Source organism: Rissa tridactyla, unplaced genomic scaffold (assembly GCF_028500815.1).
Source record: "Rissa tridactyla isolate bRisTri1 unplaced genomic scaffold, bRisTri1.patW.cur.20221130 scaffold_33, whole genome shotgun sequence".
Classification (NCBI taxonomy): Eukaryota; Metazoa; Chordata; class Aves; order Charadriiformes; family Laridae; genus Rissa; species Rissa tridactyla.
The window spans coordinates 2,573,350-2,591,961 of record NW_026529545.1 but is presented as its reverse complement, the minus strand read 5'-3'; the positions used below and the strand labels follow the sequence as shown (position 1 = coordinate 2,591,961).

The 18,612-nt window shown below is 53.4% G+C and overlaps 2 protein-coding genes across 2 annotated transcripts; both read right to left on the bottom strand.

The window, feature by feature from the left end:
- Positions 1-3,166: 3,166 nt before the first annotated feature.
- Positions 3,167-4,901, bottom strand: LOC128903404 (tubulin alpha chain-like). Its single transcript, XM_054187419.1, has 4 exons — positions 4,804-4,901; positions 4,288-4,391; positions 3,788-3,863; positions 3,167-3,621 (listed from the first exon to the last, which is right to left on the bottom strand). Exons 1-4 carry the CDS (start codon positions 4,832-4,834, stop codon positions 3,167-3,169), a joined length of 666 nt encoding a protein of 221 aa, XP_054043394.1. The 5' UTR covers positions 4,835-4,901.
- An 8,497-nt stretch (positions 4,902-13,398) lies between these two features.
- Positions 13,399-14,304, bottom strand: LOC128903399 (olfactory receptor 14J1-like; the record flags this gene model as incomplete). The annotated part of the gene is made up of 1 exon (XM_054187415.1): positions 13,399-14,304. A coding segment is annotated over exon 1 (906 nt), but the record flags the coding sequence as incomplete, so codon positions are not given.
- Positions 14,305-18,612: the final 4,308 nt, after the last annotated feature.

The following is an 18,612-nucleotide window of genomic DNA, read 5'->3' as shown; positions in this document are numbered from 1 at the left end:
TGTGGGTCAGCTCCAGCAAAACGCTTTGCATGGTGTCCCTCAATATTCTTTTACCCAAGTTAGGGTATCACAGCCTGGATGGGCAGAGAAACAGATGGGTAAAACAGCAGTTGCATGATCAGGCTGAGGGAGCAGTGGTGAAGGGCTCGTCCCCTACCTTGAGGCCACTGGGACATACTGGGGCGTTGTGGGGCTGCACAGGGGACTCTGCTGGGCTCTGTGCGGTTGAACACCTGCATCCATGACCCGGAGGAGGCAACTCTCCCGGCATTTGTCAATGGCACTAAATGGGGAGGACCGTTCCTATGTCTTAGGGATGCCATTGAGGGGAAACCTGACAGGTGGGGTGACTGTCCTGTCAGGAGCTTCATGAGGTACAAGAAGGACAAAGGCCAGATGCTGCACCTGGCCTAGCCTGGCAGCCTGCAGTCGCAGGGCCTGTGGACTTCCTGGCTGGGGAGTAGCTCTGCAGAGAAGGCCCTGGTGGTGCTGGGGGACAGGCGGCCAACCATGGTCCCACCATGCAAAGCGGTAGCAAAGTCGGCCAGCAGCGTCAAGGAGCATAGGAAGAGGAGCCTTGCCAAAAGAGTGAGGCGCACAATTGTCTCCCCCGGCTCACCACTCGTTAGAGCACCTGTATGCTACTGTGTTAATTGTTGGGCCTCCACTGGGGAAGGGAAGGAGGGAGGGAGCAGCTGGGTGGCTGCTGGGCTACTGGCCAGAGCAGAGAGAAGTCCCCAGAGCAAGGAAGATGGGTGTAAGTGGGAGCGAGTTCAGTGGAGAGTCCTTTGGATGCTCAGGGGCTGGGGCACTTGCCTGGGAGGAGAACTTGAGTGAAAGGGCCTTGTTCAAGCTGCAGAAAAGGTGGCCTTGGGAACCTCATAGTGACCTGCTGGTCCCTACGGGGAGGTTTTCAGGAAGATGAAGCCAGTCTTCTAACAGTGGTGCTGGGCAGGAGAATAACGGAAAACAGTCAGCTGTTGGAATAAGGACCTTCTTATGACACCGGGATGAGTGGAGGCGTGACACGCCGGAGGGAGGGGACACCATCCCGAGGGACCTGGGCAGGCTGGAGAAGTGGCTCCGTGCCAACCTCATGAGGTTCAACCAGGCGCTCAGCCTTGCTCCGTCTCCTTCCCTGGTCCCTTCTGGCCCTGGGTGGAAGCTCGCGTGGTCTCCACTGCCCCTGCAGGTAGGTGCCCTCCAGGCCTCTCATCCTCTCCTTCCTCCTCCAGGGACACCCACATCTTCCCCACATGGCTCCACGTGCCCGCTTGTTCACTCTTGCCCCCAAAATCAGGTTCCTTTCCATAGCGGCCATGGAAAAGGTCCCTCAGGTGGCCCCCAGCTTCCAGGAACAGGCTGGGCTGATCTCAGAGCCATGGCCAACAGTAAAATCCTTCTTCCCCATTCCAGTTGTGAGCAATTAAAAAAGTCGACGCTCTTCTGCAACGTCTCTCCAATGTTTTTATTCAACTCCTTCCTAATGATTCCAAAGAGGGTCTCCCCAGATCTTTTTCCAGTTCTCTAGAACCTCAGCAAGGGGCGTCCCCCTTTCAACGCTGACTGTTGACCCCACCTTTACTTCTATACTATATCATAAATTGCAAGATTAAACACAAGAGCATCCCAGTCTAATTCTGTCTGGAATTACCCGTGCCCAAGCCTCTTAGGTGAACTCGCCTGATTTGCCGGCAATTCCAGTGTTGGAAACGGGTCTGTCCAGAGGAATACCTGGCTCGTCCTCTCTCGTGTCCTAGAGTCCCACCTGGGTCGCCAAAATCTGTTAAAGAATTTCACTGCTCGGGGGGTACCTCTAGGTTTGCGTTATTGACGACTCAGAGTTGGGCCATCTCCTCAGTGAGTGGCAAAGACTGACAAGGAATATCTCGGTTATATACAGTTAAAACAAACATTACATAATTGGTATTTCTTTCCAAGAGGGTCTGGGTGTTCCCTTACAGCTTTTCAGCTCTCTAGTCTTTAGTAACTGCAAAAGTCCATACCGTTCCTCTGCCTCAGGTGATTCTTCATCGTCTCGTTCCAGTTCTCCTTTTGAAGTCGCAGCTCACTGCCGCAGTCTCTGGTCACCCCCGTCTCTTGTCTTCTTTAAACAGTCTTTACCTGTAGGATTCTTACAACCTTAAGACATTCTATTAATTACTTGCTTGTTGCGTGAAAGGGGCCAAGCGGTTTTGGCAGAAGATAAACCCCCTTGCGTTCTAACACTCCTCACCGAGGGGGGGGACCAGGTGTGGCTGGGTTTAAATTCGGAGTGATGCCCAATCCAGCACTATCAGTCCAATCGCGTTTAATATGTATTAAACTGTTACGGTTTGGATACACTGATAGTGGACTGCACCTTCAGTCTAGTCGTGCTCCTGAACCAGCACGGCCACTCTCGAGTCTTTGGTCGCGTTCAGTGAGAAACCGAAACGACCAGCTACTGAAACAGCGCAGTTTATTTAAACAACAGGTATATAGGATTGACGGTGATAAATACACTGTCTGCAAAGCACGTGCAAATGAGGGTATACAAAACACGCGACAAGGTTATAAACGATACAGCCTGGCTATAAATGTAGGAAAGAGAGTCTCTAGAGAGATTTCTAAGTTTCCCGAGGAAGCACTCGGTATGATCTAAGTCTTACCCAAAGGCATCCCTACAGGGGGGAAGAGAGGCTCAGCCCGGCGACTGATCCCAGAAGTCAGTGATGGAATTCTTCGCGATGGTGTCTTCCCTGGGTATCCCCCCTCTCTCGGGCTATTTTTATACTATTTGTTATCTTCGAGGTGGAGTTTGAGTGACTTTAGTCATACATACTTTTATTATGGTTGGTGTAAAATTCTCTCGCTTCACAATTAAAGGTAGAGTTTACGAGAAATTCAGGGCGCAGACTCAAGAAGGAGTGGTCGCACCTTGGAGGCGGGTAGCCTTCGGGATGGACGTGTGTTTTGGTATTATAATGACATTATAATGAGCAAAGTTCGCACAAAGGACAGCATTTCATCAAAATGTGACAAAACACTGGCTCCGAGTATCGAGCGGGCAGCTAACTGGCACCTTATCTGTATCATGGTATCATCCCATCCCAATCCCACGAGGAGTCTCTCCCCCAGCGCACAAGAAAGCTGAAGTGTTTGAAGCAGACGTTTTGTGGACGTGCTATTCCTCCCCTTCCTCCTCTCCCTCCTCTTCCACAGAATCCACCCCCAGCTCCCCACAATCCTTCTCCAGGGCAGCCATGTCCTCCCGGGCCTCTGAGAACTCCCCCTCCTCCATGCCCTCCCCCACGTACCAGTGCACGAACACCCGCTTGGCACACATCACGTCAAATCTGTGGTCCAGGAGGGCCCAGGCCTCGGCAATGCCCCTGGTGTTGCTCAGCACACACACAGCGCGCTGCACCTTGGCCAGGTCCCCCCCGGGCACCACCGTGGGCGGCTGGTAGTTGATGCCCACCTTGAAACCTGTGGGGCACCAGTCCACAAACTGGATGCTACGCTTGCTTTTGATGGTGGATGTTCTTCTTATGGGTGTAAAACGTCTCTTTACATCCTTATGGATGTAAAACATCTCTTTAAACAACTGCTCCTCCACCGGCGTCCAAATATCCGAGCCTAGGAATTAACCAGCGACACGCGAACTATTAGAATAGGCATCCCCCACCTCCAAAAGCCCCGGAAAGGGGTTAAAACTGCTCTTTTCCCTCACCCCAAAAGAACACTGTTAACACTCAGATCAGTCAGAGCAAAAGGAACGGCGGGAGCTGTTCTCCTCGTTTACCTGTGTAACGATAATCAGCCAGGGGATGGGATTCGGGTCTCCGAGGCAGCCCAGCATGCAGCATCTCCACTGCCTCCTGCGAGATTTAATAGGGAAAAAAGACGTAAATTCCTCTGGAGGAGGAGCAAAAAGGGAAATTCTCGCTCCTCGTGGCGATGCAGCAGATGCCAAGGGGTGTTAAGTCCCTTCTTCGAAGAAGAGGGAGCAAAGCGGACCCGCTCGGGGCTTATCGAGGGCAGACCTCGGGTTTTATCTAATATCCCTTCATTCGGAAGTAATTCTATTCTCCAAATCGTCCCAGAATCAAACCAAACTCTTCGTAATGCACCAGGAGAGGGGTCTGGAAGCCCAAGAGACCTTAACGCGGCGACAGGCAGCACCCAAGCACCTCCTGCGCCTTCAGCAAAGAGATTCCGGCCCGCGCAATAGAAAACTCAGAGCGACTCCCAGCTCAAACCAGTAACAAAGTCCGTTCTTCATTAGAAATTGCCGCTTCTTACCAGCACGTCGCCTTGAGCCTCGTGCAGGCAATGCAGAGCCAGCTCCGCGTTGACCCGGCCCCCCGGCCCGGCGTTGGGAGAAGCCAAATGGAGCAGGTTTCTAACTACAAATGCAACGAAAACTGAGAAAAAGTCAAATTTTCCTGGAGAAAAGGGGCGATAGGAGAGGGAGGGAAAAGAGGACGAGCGCAGCAGAGACCGGACACGAGGAGAAGGCAGAGAAAAAAGTCCAATACCCCAAACAGCTCTACTTTAAAAGCTCAGAGAGAAACCTCCCCTCTCCCGAGGGCGCCGCAGATGAGGTGGGACAGCTCCAAATGCCCGTTTTTCATGGAAGATGCTGCCGAGAGCGTCTCCTGTTATTCTCTAGACACCCTCCCACCAAAACCCAGCCATCTCCTTCCCTCGAACACGAAGGCGGGCAAGAAAAGGAGGGAGAGAAGCCTAAAAAGGTGCAATTGTCAACCCATCGTATCCCTGGGTGGGGTGGAAGTGGAAAAAAAGCATTAGAAAAACCTTTCTCCTGCGTCTCCGGGTTGGTTTCCATGTCGCCCCAGGGTTTCCAGACCAGCGACGCTCCCTCTTCCTCCTCTTCCAAACGGGCCGGGTCCTGGAGGTCGGGAAGCTCTGCTTGGAATTGCCTGCCGACGTTGACGCGCCTGAAAGCGTGAGGAAGAGGAGGTGAGGAAGGCAAACGGGGAACAGCTCCAGCAGGATAAACGCACGGATACGTGAGGAGCTGTAATAAATACGGCCCCTGTTTCCCAGGAAAGCACTAATCGCTCTCCTCTAAGAACTTCTCCAGCACCACCACGTTACCGTTCTGCCTCCTGAGTCCTCCTGGGCCCCATCGGGCAAGAGAATTGGGGGTATCAAAAAAAACACCCGAGAGAAAAATCATTCCGCCAAGACCATCCTTTAGCCTTCCTTGCCATCCTCAAGTAGTTTGAATTGCGCGTTTTTAATGCTTAGACTAAGTTTTTACCCCAAACAATGTCGCACAATCAAATCAGGTCGTGGGTTTAGGAGGAACTTAAACCGCAACTCCAAAGTGATTAACAGGTTACGTATTTCCCATAAATTCCACCAACAGGCCCCTGGAACCTTTACCAAGTCTGTTACCAATGGTGTTAATTACCACCAAGCCCATTCCTGCCGCGTTGTTTGAGTAGAATTGGGGGGATTTAAGGGAGCTGTGACGCTGAGCTGCTAAACTGGTGACCGGTGGCTCACAGAAGCCATTCCAGCACGAGATTTTTGCTAAATACACTCAAAAATGGCTAAAATCGCCACCCACCTCCTTCCCTGCTGGCAAATTCGTTGTCATGGACAGTACTGAGATGGGAATCAGCAGGCGGAGCCACCGTGACATGCCCCTGAAGGCATCCCGGGTTTGGAGGGACGGTTTCCACCTCCTGCGTCCTCTGGCGATGGTTTCTGGGCACAATCGAGGGCACGGGGTGTATTTTCTGGCCTCCACGTCCTTCACATCCCAAGTCCCTTCTGAATTGTTTCTCCGTTAAAGAAAATAATGAGAATTCTTGTTAAATAACAAGCGCTCAAGGATTCCGTTTCCCTTTACCTACTGCTCCTTCCTTGCTTTGTGCCATCGCTCCCCGTGAAAACACCCAGTGGTGACCTTTTTTGGAATAAAACTACCTGACCACAGTTTTTTGGCAGGGGAGGGGAAGCCGAAAAGTGGGGAAAGTGGAGATAAAGGGGTGGAAAATTAACGGGAGGACTGTTTTTTTTAAAAATATAATGTCATCACCCTCAGCGCTCAATCCGCTGTTTCGTGCCTAGTTGGGAAATGTCTGCAGTTCGTTTAGTGGTAAAAGGTGGTATATAGGGAAAAAAACAACCCCAAGATATTCAACACATAACCAAAAAGCACTTAATCAACCCCAAACTTTGGAGATATTTAGTCCCCAGACCGGCCGCAGCACGTTGCTCGGTGCTTCCCCGAAACACAATTTTGGCAGTGACCCCACCAGAGAACGATCTCTTAACGGCGCAAGGTTCGTTTAGGCGGACTCTTGATCTCCATTTTCCCTCCCATGGGTGACGAGACGCTAATTATTTCCACTCACACCAACTATTTCCACTGGAGTGAGCCGTTCCCCTTCGGATTATCGCTGACCTGGGCACCAGCCTGGCCCAGAAGCCAAGCGAAAGGCTCCGTCTCACGTTATTAAACGTCCCAAGACTTGAGCTCCTGAAATGATTTCTCAACCTTTGGCGCTGGATTAATCACTCAATGGTTTTCAGAGCACTCTGGACGCGAGAGCTTCTGAAGTGCTGTTAGTGGCCAATCTGGAGCTGTCAACGCTAATAAAAAACACGGACTTAATTCCTCACGTTACTCTACACTGCTCATTTTAGTATTAATAAAAATACCTTTTTTTAGAACGCTTCTCTTGGAGGGCTCCGGCCCTCAAACCACTAAAGATCCGCACAAAAACGAGCGCAAAACTCCTCGTCAGCTTTTCTGCACTGGCAGCAAATTTGCCTTTTCTGCGGCTTTGGCGGGGAGCATCTGTAGCGTCCCTGAACTCGCACACGCGTCTCGCCCCAGGCGCGCCACCACCTGAGCAGCGAGCGGAATCAGACGGGCAGGATTTTCTTGCCGTGCCGCAGAAGGTGACCCTGGGAAAAGAAGAGCAGAGAAACGAGCCTGGTTGTCACACCCAGCCAAGGGGGATGACCCGGGGGACCCCCACCCCACCTCTACCCTCGGCAGCGGGGCCGGCACGGACCCTCTGCGCAGAGACAAGGGGCCTGGCACACATTTCACCTCGAGCCCTCTTCCTCAGCCCAGAGCCACACAACTCTCTCTCTTTCTCAGCCCCCAAACCAGCCACGCCAGCCCCTTTGCCAGCCCCGCCAGCAGGAGTCCCGCTCTCCCTGGCAGGCCCCAAACCAGCTCCCCCTCTCTGTTGCCTCAGCCCCTCGGCAGCCCCCCGGGCAACACTGAGAGAGCGCAGACACCCCACAGCACCCCAAACCCCCCAGGACATAGGCACCCCGCAGGGAGCCGGGCCCAGACACCCCCCTCCCACCCGACAATGCCCCCCCGCAGGCCCCCCCTGCCCCCAGCCCCACTCAGGGCCCTCCCGCCCCCACCATCACCCCTCGGGGCCGCCCACTCACCTTGACGCGCTCCAGCTGCCTCACCACGTGCTCGCGGCAGCCCCGCGGGCCCGGCCCCACCCACCACCCGTCCGCCCAGCCCCGCTTTCCCCCCACACCGCCCCGCACTCATTGCCAGGCGGCCGCCATTTGCCCCCGGCCCCCTCAGCTTCTGGACCGGCCACGACGGGCACCCATTGGCCGCCGCCGCCCCACCGCCCACCCCTTCCTCCTTGGGCAGCGCCGCTCCATTGGTCCGTCACTGCCGTCAATCCCCACTGTGCCCCACCCCCGCTGAGCCGATCCCACCAATGGGAGGGCGCCGTGGCGATCCCAGCAGTGGGAGCTCCCACCAATGGGAGCGTAGTACCGGGGTGGGCGGTGCTGGGGTGGGGGGTGTCCGCGCATGCGCAGTGCAGCCGCACGGCAGGCGAGTGCCCTCCACTCGCTCTCTGCCTACACGCGGGTTTTGAGGCCTGAATAGCTCTTTCTAAAGAAATCTTCCCACAGCCTTTTCCCAGCCTGAACTCCTTTACCTGATAAAAAAGTCACGGAAGCCTTACAGATAGAAACGGGCCTCCTTTGCCTTGTAGGAACCGCCTGCGGCACAGACGTTGCCACTTGTGTATCTGTTCACAGCCAGATCTCTCCTCAGAGAACACAAATGGGCTGTTCACACTTCTACAGAACAGCCGCTAAACAGAGGCACGTCTCTTTACACTCAGATGTGACACTGAGGATACAGAACATCTCATCAGATGGGCTCTCTGTTTGGACGTAGGTTCTGGCGCTGGAAGAGCTCTTTATAAATGCAGCTTTTCCAAATCTTTTCCTGGTCTGAGCTCCTTGACAGCGTCCAGAGTCAGAGCATCCTTAGAGAGAGCTTGTTATTTGGATCTCCTTTTAGACAACAGGAATGACTTTTCTTTTCCAGGAGCTGTAGAAAGAAGAGCTTGTTCTCTCTTTCAGTGCCTGGCACCCAGAGTCCAGGTTTGAACCTGTACTTCCAAGGCCTCCTCTTGTAGTTAAACTTGTGCTCGTTGCCTTTCGTCCTTCCACAGGACGCCACTGAGGAGAGTCTGCTTCCACGTGTCTCCCCGTCAGAGAGCTCCCTCTCTCTCAGCCACTCCTTGTGTGTAAAACTCTCCAGTCCCTTCCTCAGTGTGCCTCTTTGCTGGGCTCGCTCCAGAATGTCCAAGCCTTGACCTGGAGAGCCCAGACCCAGACACAAAAATTATACACGTAAAAGAAGAAGACAAACACACAAATAAGGCCGTCTGCAGAATTCAAAATCCACCTCTTGCCATATTTCACAATAATTTCTATCTACTCTTTTACACCTTACGAACTTAAATACTTAACGCAAAAGGAAAAGACCTTTATGGAGCCAATCACATCATCTCTCCCAGGATCTGTACGATTTGCTGGCTAGTGGCCTTCCCTGGGGAGCTGGAATTTTAGAAGGCTTGGCTGATGCTGGCCGAGAACCTGCTCGGGGTGTAGGTCTGCGTGTAACAGGAGCAGCCTCTGACATACCCGAGCACACAGACTGGATCTCTGAAATGTCAGAGGCGTCACTGCCTTGGCGGCTACTTGCCCTGCTGCCAGCCTTGCCTCCTGCTCGGCTTCCAGCTCTGCTCGGAGTTGTTCTGGTTTCTCAAAAGACAAAAGATACCCATCAGTATTAGAGGTAAGGACGGAAAAGGTGTGTGGGTAGCCCCCAAAATTCCTCATTGCACCAACTAAACTTTAGACCTCTGGCATGTAAGCTAGATGATGATCAAAGTCCACCTTGATGTTAAACAAGAGCATAAAACAACACCCTGTCTCCCACAGAAGAGAAGGAAACGTGAGATCAAATGCTGAGGCACAGGTCGCCACTAGCACATCTCATTAAAAATGTATCACCCTGGCAACTTTTCTGGACTTGCTAGACGTGCATTACTTGTTCGCTCAAAAACCGGATCCTTCCTTTCTCTTTCCCCTGCTGTTTTCTCAATTATTAACTGAAAGAATTAATGTCACGTTTATTGTTATTTTTGCCACGCCAACTCCAACATATTTTAACATTAAATAAAATGCATGACAGTGTAACGCGTTTATTTTGGACACAGAAGAGTTACGTGCAGAACTCGCTTATTCTAATACTCTCTGCCAGCAGGAATGAACCACTGTCAAAGGAAGTCAGCGTGATGACGGAGTGCTCAACGTGCTAAATCACTGTTAATCAATCCCCTATTAATACATAGACACAACCTGACGAGCAGTTTTGCTAACTCTACAGCTATTCTCAATAAATAATACGCCCATCTACAAGAAGGGTTGGAAGGAGGATCCGGGGAACTACAGGCCTGTCAGCCTGACCTTGGTACCAGGAAAGGTCATGGAGAGGATCACCTTGAGTGAGCTCTCACGGCAAGCGCAGGGCAGCCAAGGGATCAGGGCCAGCCAGGAGGGGTTTAGGACAGGGAGGTCCTGCTTAACCAACCTGATCTCTTTCTATGACCATGTCACCCGCCTTCTAGATGCGGGGAAGGCCGTGGACGTTGTCTATCTGGACTTTGGCAAGGCCTTCGACACCGTCCCCCACAGCATTCTCCTGGAGAAGCCGGTGAATCATGGCATAGACAAGTGTACAATTCGCTGGGTAAGAAACTGTCTGGATGGCTGTGCCCACAGACTTGTGATTAATGGGGTGAAATCCTCTTGGCGGCCGGTCACCAGTGGTGTCCCTCAGGGCTCAGTTTTGGTGCCAGTTTAGTTTAATATCTTTATCAATGATGTGGATGAGGGGATTGAGTGCACCCTCAGTGAGTTTGCAGATGACACCAAACTGGGTGGGAGAGTTGATCTGCTTGAGGGTAGGAAGGCTCTACAAAGGGACCTGGACAGGCTGGATCGATGGGCCAAGGCCAACTGTGTGACGTTTAATAAGGCCAAGTGCCGGGTCCTGCATTTCGGTCACAACAACCCCAAGCAACGCTACGGGCTTGGGGAAGAGTGGCTGGACAGCTGCCTGGCAGAAAAGGACCAGGGGGTGCTGGTGGGCGGCCAGCTTCACATGAGCCAGCAGTGTGCCCAGGTGGCCAAGAAGGCCAACAGCATTCTGGCTTGTATGAGGAATGGCGTGGCCAGCAGGAGCAGGGAAGTGATGGTGCCTCTGTACTGGGCACTGGTGAGGCCTCACCTCGAGTGCTGTGTTCAGTTCTGGGCCTCTCTGCGCAAGAGGGACATTGAGGTGCTGGAGCGTGTCCAGAGGAGAGCGACCAGGCTGGTGAGGGCTCTGGAGACCAGGGCATATGAGGAGAGGCTGAGGGAGCTGGGCGTGTTTAGCTTGGAGAAGAGGAGGCTGAGGGGAGACCTCATTGCCCTCTACAACTCCCTGAAAGGAGGGTGTAGAGAGGTGGGTGTTGGCCTCTTCTCCCAGGGGAATAATGACAGGACCAGAGGAAATGGTCTGAAGTTGCGGCAGGGGAGGTTTAGGTTAGATATTAGGAAGAATGACTTTACTGAAAGAGTGGTCAGGCACTGGAACAGCCTGCCCAGGGAGGGGGTTGAGTCACCATCCCTAGAGGTGTTTAAGGAACGTCTAGAAATTCTGCTCAGGACAGCGTGTGGCTAAACAATACCGATGGCCATGCACTCCGGTGGGTGATCCTCAGCGTGGCTTTGTCAGCTGTCCTGGGCACATCAGAGGTCTCACTGCAACACCCCCCCAGGGGAAGGATGCTGCCATTCAGGCCGCAGCTCAGGGAGTGCCTCTCCCTGGGACTATGGGTCCAGTGGCCTCTGCTCTGGGAATGGAGACAAGGTGCAGGAGGCGCCTGAGGAGGGGAACAGACTCTGCACCCTTGAGCATGACAAAGAGGAGAGGAATTGGGTCGTGCAGAGACCCCGCAGAGGACACATCCCGATCCTGTGGAGCAGGGAAGGAGGCACAGCTGGAGACCACCCCAAAGCAGCCCTGAGTGGAGAGTCCTGCCCAGGGGGAGGCTGGGGACTTGTGGGGCTGGAGGAAGGCTCCTTCGAAGCCGCAGATGTGCAGGTCCAGGGCAGGGACAGTGCTCTGGCAAGAGGTGAAGGAGCAAGCAGGGCTGGGGCAGGCTGGAAGGTGGCAGACGGGCTCTGCAAAAAGCAGAGGGAGAAAAATCACTGCTGAATCCCAGGGCTGAACCAGGCACCTTTAGATCTTCAGTCTAACGCTGTCCCAGCTGAGCTCCTTCAGCCCTGCCCCAGCAGCCCTTGTCCCTGGGCCACCCCTGCCGGGCCCCAGGCTGACACAGAGGAGGAGTGCTCCTCAGGGAGGTTCCCAGGGAAAAGCTGTGCCCAGCCCCGGACAGAGGGGACCGGGCCCCTCCCTGCCTCCAAGGCCAGGTGGGCTCCAGCTTTGGTGGAGGGCACGTTACGCTGGGCGTGCCAAGATGTGTGTGGGCCTCCTACAAAGGGGACAGGAGTGAAGGTAAGTGGGCAGGCCAGGCATGTGCAACTGCAAAGGCTGAGGGTCAAAGAAGCATAGGACCGATGGAAGACCTTATCACCTGGAAAGCCTCCTCCCACACATTTTTTCCCTTGCTGAACTTTGTTGCTTCATTCCTAACTCCTCTCCCTCCTTCCCCCTGAGCAGTGCAGGGCGATGGGGAATGGGGGTCCTGGTCAGTCCATAACAATTCCTCTCTGCTGCTCCTTCCTTCTAACACTTTTCCCATGGGGTCCCTCTTACAGGCTACAGTCTTTCGAGATAAACCTGCTACAGCATGGGCTCTCCTCAAGCTGAAATTCTTTCAGGAAATATCCAACCTGTCCAGTGTTGGGTCCTCCACCAAGTGCAGGGATTACCTCCTCCGCTGTGCTCCTCTCCTTAGGCTGCAGGGAAATACCTGCTTTACTGTGGTATTCTCCACAGGCTGCAGGAGACCATCTGCTCTGGCACCTGGAGCACCTCCTCTCCCTCCTTCTTCACTCACCCTGGTGTTTTCAGGGCTGTTTCTCACACTGGTTTTTCCCTCACTCCTCTCCCACTCGAGCCCTTGTGTCCTTTCTTATATACACTCTCACAGAGGTTCCACCATCCTCGTTGATGGGCTCAGTTTTGGCCAGCGGTGGGTTTCTTTTGGAGCTGTCTGGAACCAGCTCTGTCTGGCACGGAAGCAGCCCCTGGTCTCTTCTCACAGAGGCCCATGCCTTCAGCCCCACCACTACCAAACCCTGGAGACGGACACCAATTCCACAAGCCCTGGCCCTGCACCACAAACACTCTGGTGTGAGTCCTCCCCCCGCATGGTCACACGGTACAAGCCGTACTCCGAGGATTTTTCCTCCTGGGCACTTTCCAGCCCAGCCCAGCTCCCTCCAAGCTCTGCCACCTCCCCTGCCCTCTCTCCATCCCAGCCCAGTCTGCGCTGGCCCAACAGCAGAGCCTGCCCCAGGGTGCTGCAGAGCTCTGGGCACTCACTCCACAGCCACAGCCCCCCTGAAGGGCACCGCAGCTGCTGGGGGGCAGAGGAGGGTCAGCCCCAGAGACGGGGGGCATTTGGGCACAAGGCAAAGGCAGTCAGTGGGCCCCTGTGTCCTCCTCCCCAGGATGTTCTGAGGGGTCTGCAGCCCCTCACTGCCATCCCCTCTCCCCAGCCCAGTACAAGAGCCCTGGCCCTGGGGACCCTCAGGCAGCTCCTGCCGCCCCAGTGACAGAGTGGCACTGGGACAGCCTGCCCCAGGCTGCTGCAGCCAGAAAGGTCTTCTCATTTCCCGTCCATTCAGCGCTGCTGCTGATGGGTCTCAGAAAAGGAAGTGTTAGCTGGTTCATGTATTTTATTTAAACACAGAGCGCCTGACTCTTCATTTACATAAATATTTTGTGTCACAGACGAGAGGTGAAAAGTTAAGGAGGAGGGGAGGAATAGTGAATGCTTGTCACAAAGATACAGGGAATCCTTTGCAGAGGAAGGTACACAGTCTGTGGCTGATGAAAAAATGTCCAATCAGTTTCCCCAGGGCATCCTTGAGCTCCTGGTTCCTCATGCTGTAGATGAGGGGGTTCACTGCTGGAGGCACCACCGAGTACAGAAATGACAGCACCAGATCTAAGGATGGGGAGGAGATGGAGGAGGGCTTCAGGTAGGCAAATACAGCAGTACTGATAAACAGGGAGACAATGACCAGGTGAGGGAGGCACGTGGAAAAGGCTTTGTGCCGTCCCTGCTGTGAGGGGATTCTCAGCACAGCCCTGAAGATCTGCACATAGGACACCACAATGAAAACAAAACACACAAAGAATAAACAGGCACCAAACACAATAAGCCCAACTTCCCTGAGGTAGTCCGAGTCTGTGCAGGAGAGCTTGAGGATCTGGGGGATTTCACAGAAAAATTGGTTTAGGCCATTCCCTTGGCAGAGAGGTATTGAAAATGTATTGGCTGTGTGCAGCAGAGCATAGAGAAAGCCACTGCCCCAGGCAGCTGCTGCCATGTGGACACAAGCTCTGCTGCCCAGGAGGGACCCATAGTGCAGGGGTTTGCAGATGGCAACGTAGCGGTCGTAGGACATGATTGTCAGAAGATAAAACTCTGCTGAGATCAAGAAGGCAAAGAAAAAGACCTGGGCAGCACATCCCGAGAAGGAGATGGCCCTGGTGTGCCAGAGGGAGTTGGCCATGGCTTTGGGCAGAGTGGTGGAGATGCAGCCCAGGTCGAGGAGGGCGAGGTTGAGGAGGAAGAAGTACATGGGGGTGTGGAGGCGGTGGTCACAGGCTACGGCAGTGATGATGAGGCCATTGCCCAGGAGGGCAGCCAGGTAGATGCCCAGGAAGAGCCAGAAGTGCAAGAGCTGCAGCTCCCGCGTGTCTGCGAATGCCAGGAGGAGGAAGTGGGTGATGGAGCTGCCGTTGGACATCGGATCCCTTTGTTCCCGAGGTACTGCCAAAGGAGGAAAGCCCACTCACAAGTCAGGACAGCTCTGAGCAAATCTCTTCCCATTGCCTGCCCTTCCAAACCCCAGCTGCGGAAACACACTTTGCCCGTGTCCTTTTTTGCGGGAGCTTTCTGCATTGCCCTTGTTGGAGCTCTCATTGTTGCTGGCCAAGTGTGCCATGAGGAGCAGAGCTCTGCTTGTGGGCTCCCAAGGAGTCATCCCTGCTCCACAGCCGCGGGGATTGGGGAAAGGGGTTACAGCTTCTGCCATTCACTAGTTACCTCATCTGTAATCCACTTGTAACACAGAGGAGCTGCTCAGCATATTCCTGCAGGAAAACCTCAAGGAAACTCCTGGTTGTCCTCAAACTGCAGTGACATGAGCAGAGCCAGCTCACTCCTCAGCCTTGTTGTGGGGGGAAAGACCACACAGCTCCTCACTCACTCCCCCCACACTCACTGCAGAGGGATAGGGATAAGAGGGAGAAAAAGGAATAAAAATCTCATGGGTTGAGATAGAGACAGTTTGATAGACCAGTAACGGGAAAGAAACTAACAATCATTGTAAAAGAATATAGGAAACCAGGAGTGATGCAGTACAATTGCTTACCCCCCGATGCCCATCCCGAGCAGTGAACACGGATTCCTGCTGCCCGGCCGACCCCCATTTCTGTACTGAGCAGGACCAGCCCAAGGCATTTTAATGCCCTCTCTGGTGGTTTTGGTGCTGAGCCCATGAAGCTCAGACACAGGGGAAGCTGATGAAACCTCTCCAGAATTCAACATCAGACGCAAACTCCAAAGTTTCTTGGAGTGTTAATGGGTCCCACTGAGGGCCATTACTGCCAAAGGCTCCTGGGGGCTCGTTCGAGGGAAAACTGGAGGCAGTGAGGGCAGGTAGGCAAAGGCAATGGAGAGGTGTCTCTGACGCTGGCTAATGCTGAATGTGTGAGAGGAAGGCAAAGGGCCAAGCCCTGGCCTCCAGCCCCTGGGAAGGGAGGTCCTGCCCCACAAGCACAGCTCAGGGCTCCTCCTGGGGCATTGTGATGGGAGGACATGCAATGCCAAGGGCAGAAAGACAGAATGACGGCTCCCGGGTGGGGAAGAGGAGGCGCTAAGGCCCTAGTGCTGTAAGGATAAGGTGTCTTCTGGTAGCCTTGGTGGCACCGACAACAGCCACAGCCAAGAGGAGAAAGACATAAGCACTGTTGGGGGCTTTCAGCCTTGCCAACTCCCTTGATCGTCTCCACCCCTGGCTGTGCTATGGTGTCCCACATCTGCTCCTCTTCCCCTGCAGGCTGCAGACATCCCCCCTGCTTCCCCGTCTTGCTCTCCCCTCAGCATCTCACTGCCTTTACTCATCTCTCTCCATCGTCCTTGGCTGGTCCTGAAACACAACACCTTGGGCTGATCCCGACTCCCTCTGGGTGATCTGTTGCAGCACAGCGCTGCCCTTGCAGTGGCATTTCTTTCTCCTGCTGTCCAGTGTCCACATCCCAAGCTGCCCTTTGTTGCATTATTTCTTTCTCCTGCTGTTTTCCGCCAAAGAAAAGATCCATTGTCTCTGAAACAACCTTTCAACCAGTTTCAGGCCATTCCAATAGTGCCCAGAGCCTCCCTGCCACTGGGCCAGAGAAGCCCAGGTCCCTCAGACTCTCCACCAAGCACACGTGCACTGGGCCCTAAAGGCCATCTTGGCAGACCTCCTCTGGACACTCTCCAGGTCCTCTCCACTTCTCCAAAATGGGGAGCCGCACACTGGGACACAGCTGTGTGCGTTGGGCCACAGCAGTCCTGAGTCAAAGGGGAAGGTGACTCAAGTTGCCTGGGGGGCACACGCTCCTCCTCCTGCAGCCCTGTAGGCAGCCGGCCTTGTTCATAGTGAGCGTGCACCACTGGCTCATGAGGCGTCCCTCAGGGTGCCCAGCCCCGTCTCCGCAGGGTCACTGCTCAGCACATCAGGTCCCAGCCTGTCCTGCTGCATTGGGGTTATTCTTCCCCGGGATGCAGATCTGGACACTTCTCCTTGAAAGACTTCAAGATGTTTCTGTTGGCCAAATCCCAGCGTTTCTCCAGCTGTCCCTGGACTCAAGCTCCCTTTGGTCAGCTGTTAATGTTTGTGTGCAGATGGTCACCCTGATGCTTGCTCCCCAGGGCTCGGTATTGGGGCCAGTTCACTTTAAGATCTTTATCAATGATCTGGACGAGGGGATCGAGTGCACCTCAGTAAGATGACACCAAGTTGTGTGGGAGTGTCGATCTGCTTAAGGGTAGGAACACATTGCAGAGGGATCTGGAGAAGCTGGATTGATGGTCCAAGACCAATGGTGTGAGGTTCAACAAGGCCAAGTACCGGGTCCTGCACTTGGGTCACACCAACCCCATGCAGCGTTACAAGCCTGGGGAGGAGTGGCTGGAGAGCTGCCCTGCAGGAAAGGACCTGGGGGTGTTGGTTGACTGCCGGCTGAATATGAGCCAGCAGTGTGCCCAGGTGGCCAAGGCGGCCAACAGCATCCTGGCCTGTATCAGGAACAGTGTGGTGAGCAGGAGTAGGGAAGTGATTGTCCCCCTGTACTCGGCACTGGTGAGGCCCCACCTGGAGTACTGTGTCCAGTTTTGGGCCCCTCACCACAAAAAAAGACATTGAGGTGCTGGAGCAGGTCCAGAGAAGGGCAAAGGAGGTGGTGAGGGATTTCGAGGATAAATTTTATGAGGAGTGGGTGAGGGAGCTGGGATTGTTTAGCCTGGAGAAATGGAGGCTGAGGATATTTGGAAAAATTTTTTACACTGAAGCGGTTATTAAGCATTGGAACAGGCTGCCCAGAAAGTGGTTGACGCACGACCTCTGGAGCTATTTAAAAAATGGGCAGACATAGTGCTTAGAGCTATGGTTTAGTGATGGTTTTTGTCAGAGTTAGGTTGATGGCTGGACTAGGTGATCTGAAAGGTCCCTCCTGTTGCGTGAAAAGGGGCAAAGCGGTTTTGGCAGAAGATAAACCCCCTTGCGTTCTAACACTCCTCACTGAGGTGGGGGACCAGGTGCGGCTGGGTTTAAATTCGGAGTGATGCCCAATCCAGCACTATCAGTCCAATCGCGTTTAATATGTATTAAAATGTTATGATTTGGATACACTGATAGTGGACTGCACCTTCAGTCTAGTCGTGCTCCTGAACTAGCACGGCCACTCTTGAGTGTTTGGTCGCGTTCAGTGAGAAACCAAAACGACCAGCTACTGAGACAGTGCTGTTTATTTAAACAACAGGTATATAGGATTGACGGTGATAAATACACGGTCTGCAAAGCATGTGCAAATAACGATATTGTTAAATATACAAAAGGCACAATGATGTTATATACAATACAGCCTGGCTATAAATGTAGGAGAGAGATTCTCTACAGAGATTTCTAAGTTTCCCGAGGAAACACTCGGTATGATCTAAGTCTTACCCAAAGGCGTCCCTATGGCGGGGAAGAAAGGCTCAGCCAGTCGACTGGTCCCGGAAGTTAGTGACGGAATTCTCCTGACTTGTTCGCGATGGTGTCTTCCCCGATATCCCCCCTCTCTCGGGCTATTTTTATACTATTTATTTTATCTTCAAAGTGGAGTTTGAGTGACTTTAGTCATAAATTCTTTTATTATGATTGGTGTACTCAAGGAGGAGTGGTTGCACCTTGGGGGCGGGTAGCCTCTGGGATGGAGGTGTGTTTCGGTACGTTGTAATGAGCAAAGTTCGCACAAAGGACAAAATTTCATCAAAATTTGATGAAACGTTGGCTCAGGTAGTGAGTAGGCCGCTTATCTGTTTCGTAGTAAGCAAGTAGGCAGGTTGTCTGTTCCGTAGTACTATCTCGTTCCCATATCTGCTATTCGTCACAAGGCAAGGCCACGGAACAATAATATAAGATGGGCAGACATAGTGCTTAGAGATATGGTGTAGTGATGGCTTTTGTCAGAGGTAGGTTGATGGTTGGACTAGGTGATCTGAAAGGTCCCTCCCAAGCAAGACAATTCTATGATTCTATTAACCTTTTGTTCCCTTTTCCACTCTTCTTCCACTCTCAAGTTCTTCTCTTGGATCATCCTCATCTCCTCCCATACAAAGAGCCAACTCTTTTTCACCGTTTCCTTGTTGGCCCTTCCCTTGGTGTTTCTGAGATGGTGCCAGTGGCACTTTCCACCTTCCTCATGACGTCCATGACACTAGTAACCCCTTTTCTTACCTCTGCTGTCCTACAGCTACTCAAGGTGTCTTGTTAGAGGAACCACGACTCAGCATGAGCCATCTGCAC

Excerpts from the sequence above, each read along its gene's own strand:
- LOC128903404 (XM_054187419.1), bottom strand. The coding sequence starts at position 4,834 with ATGGAAACCAACCCGGAGACGCAGGAGAAAG. Across the intron at positions 4,392-4,803 it reads CCCGGAGACGCAGGAGAAAG|TTAGAAACCTGCTCCATTTG; the intron begins GTTTTTCTAATG and ends TTGCATTTGTAG. Across the intron at positions 3,622-3,787 it reads GGCTGATTATCGTTACACAG|GCTCGGATATTTGGACGCCG; the intron begins GTAAACGAGGAG and ends GTTAATTCCTAG.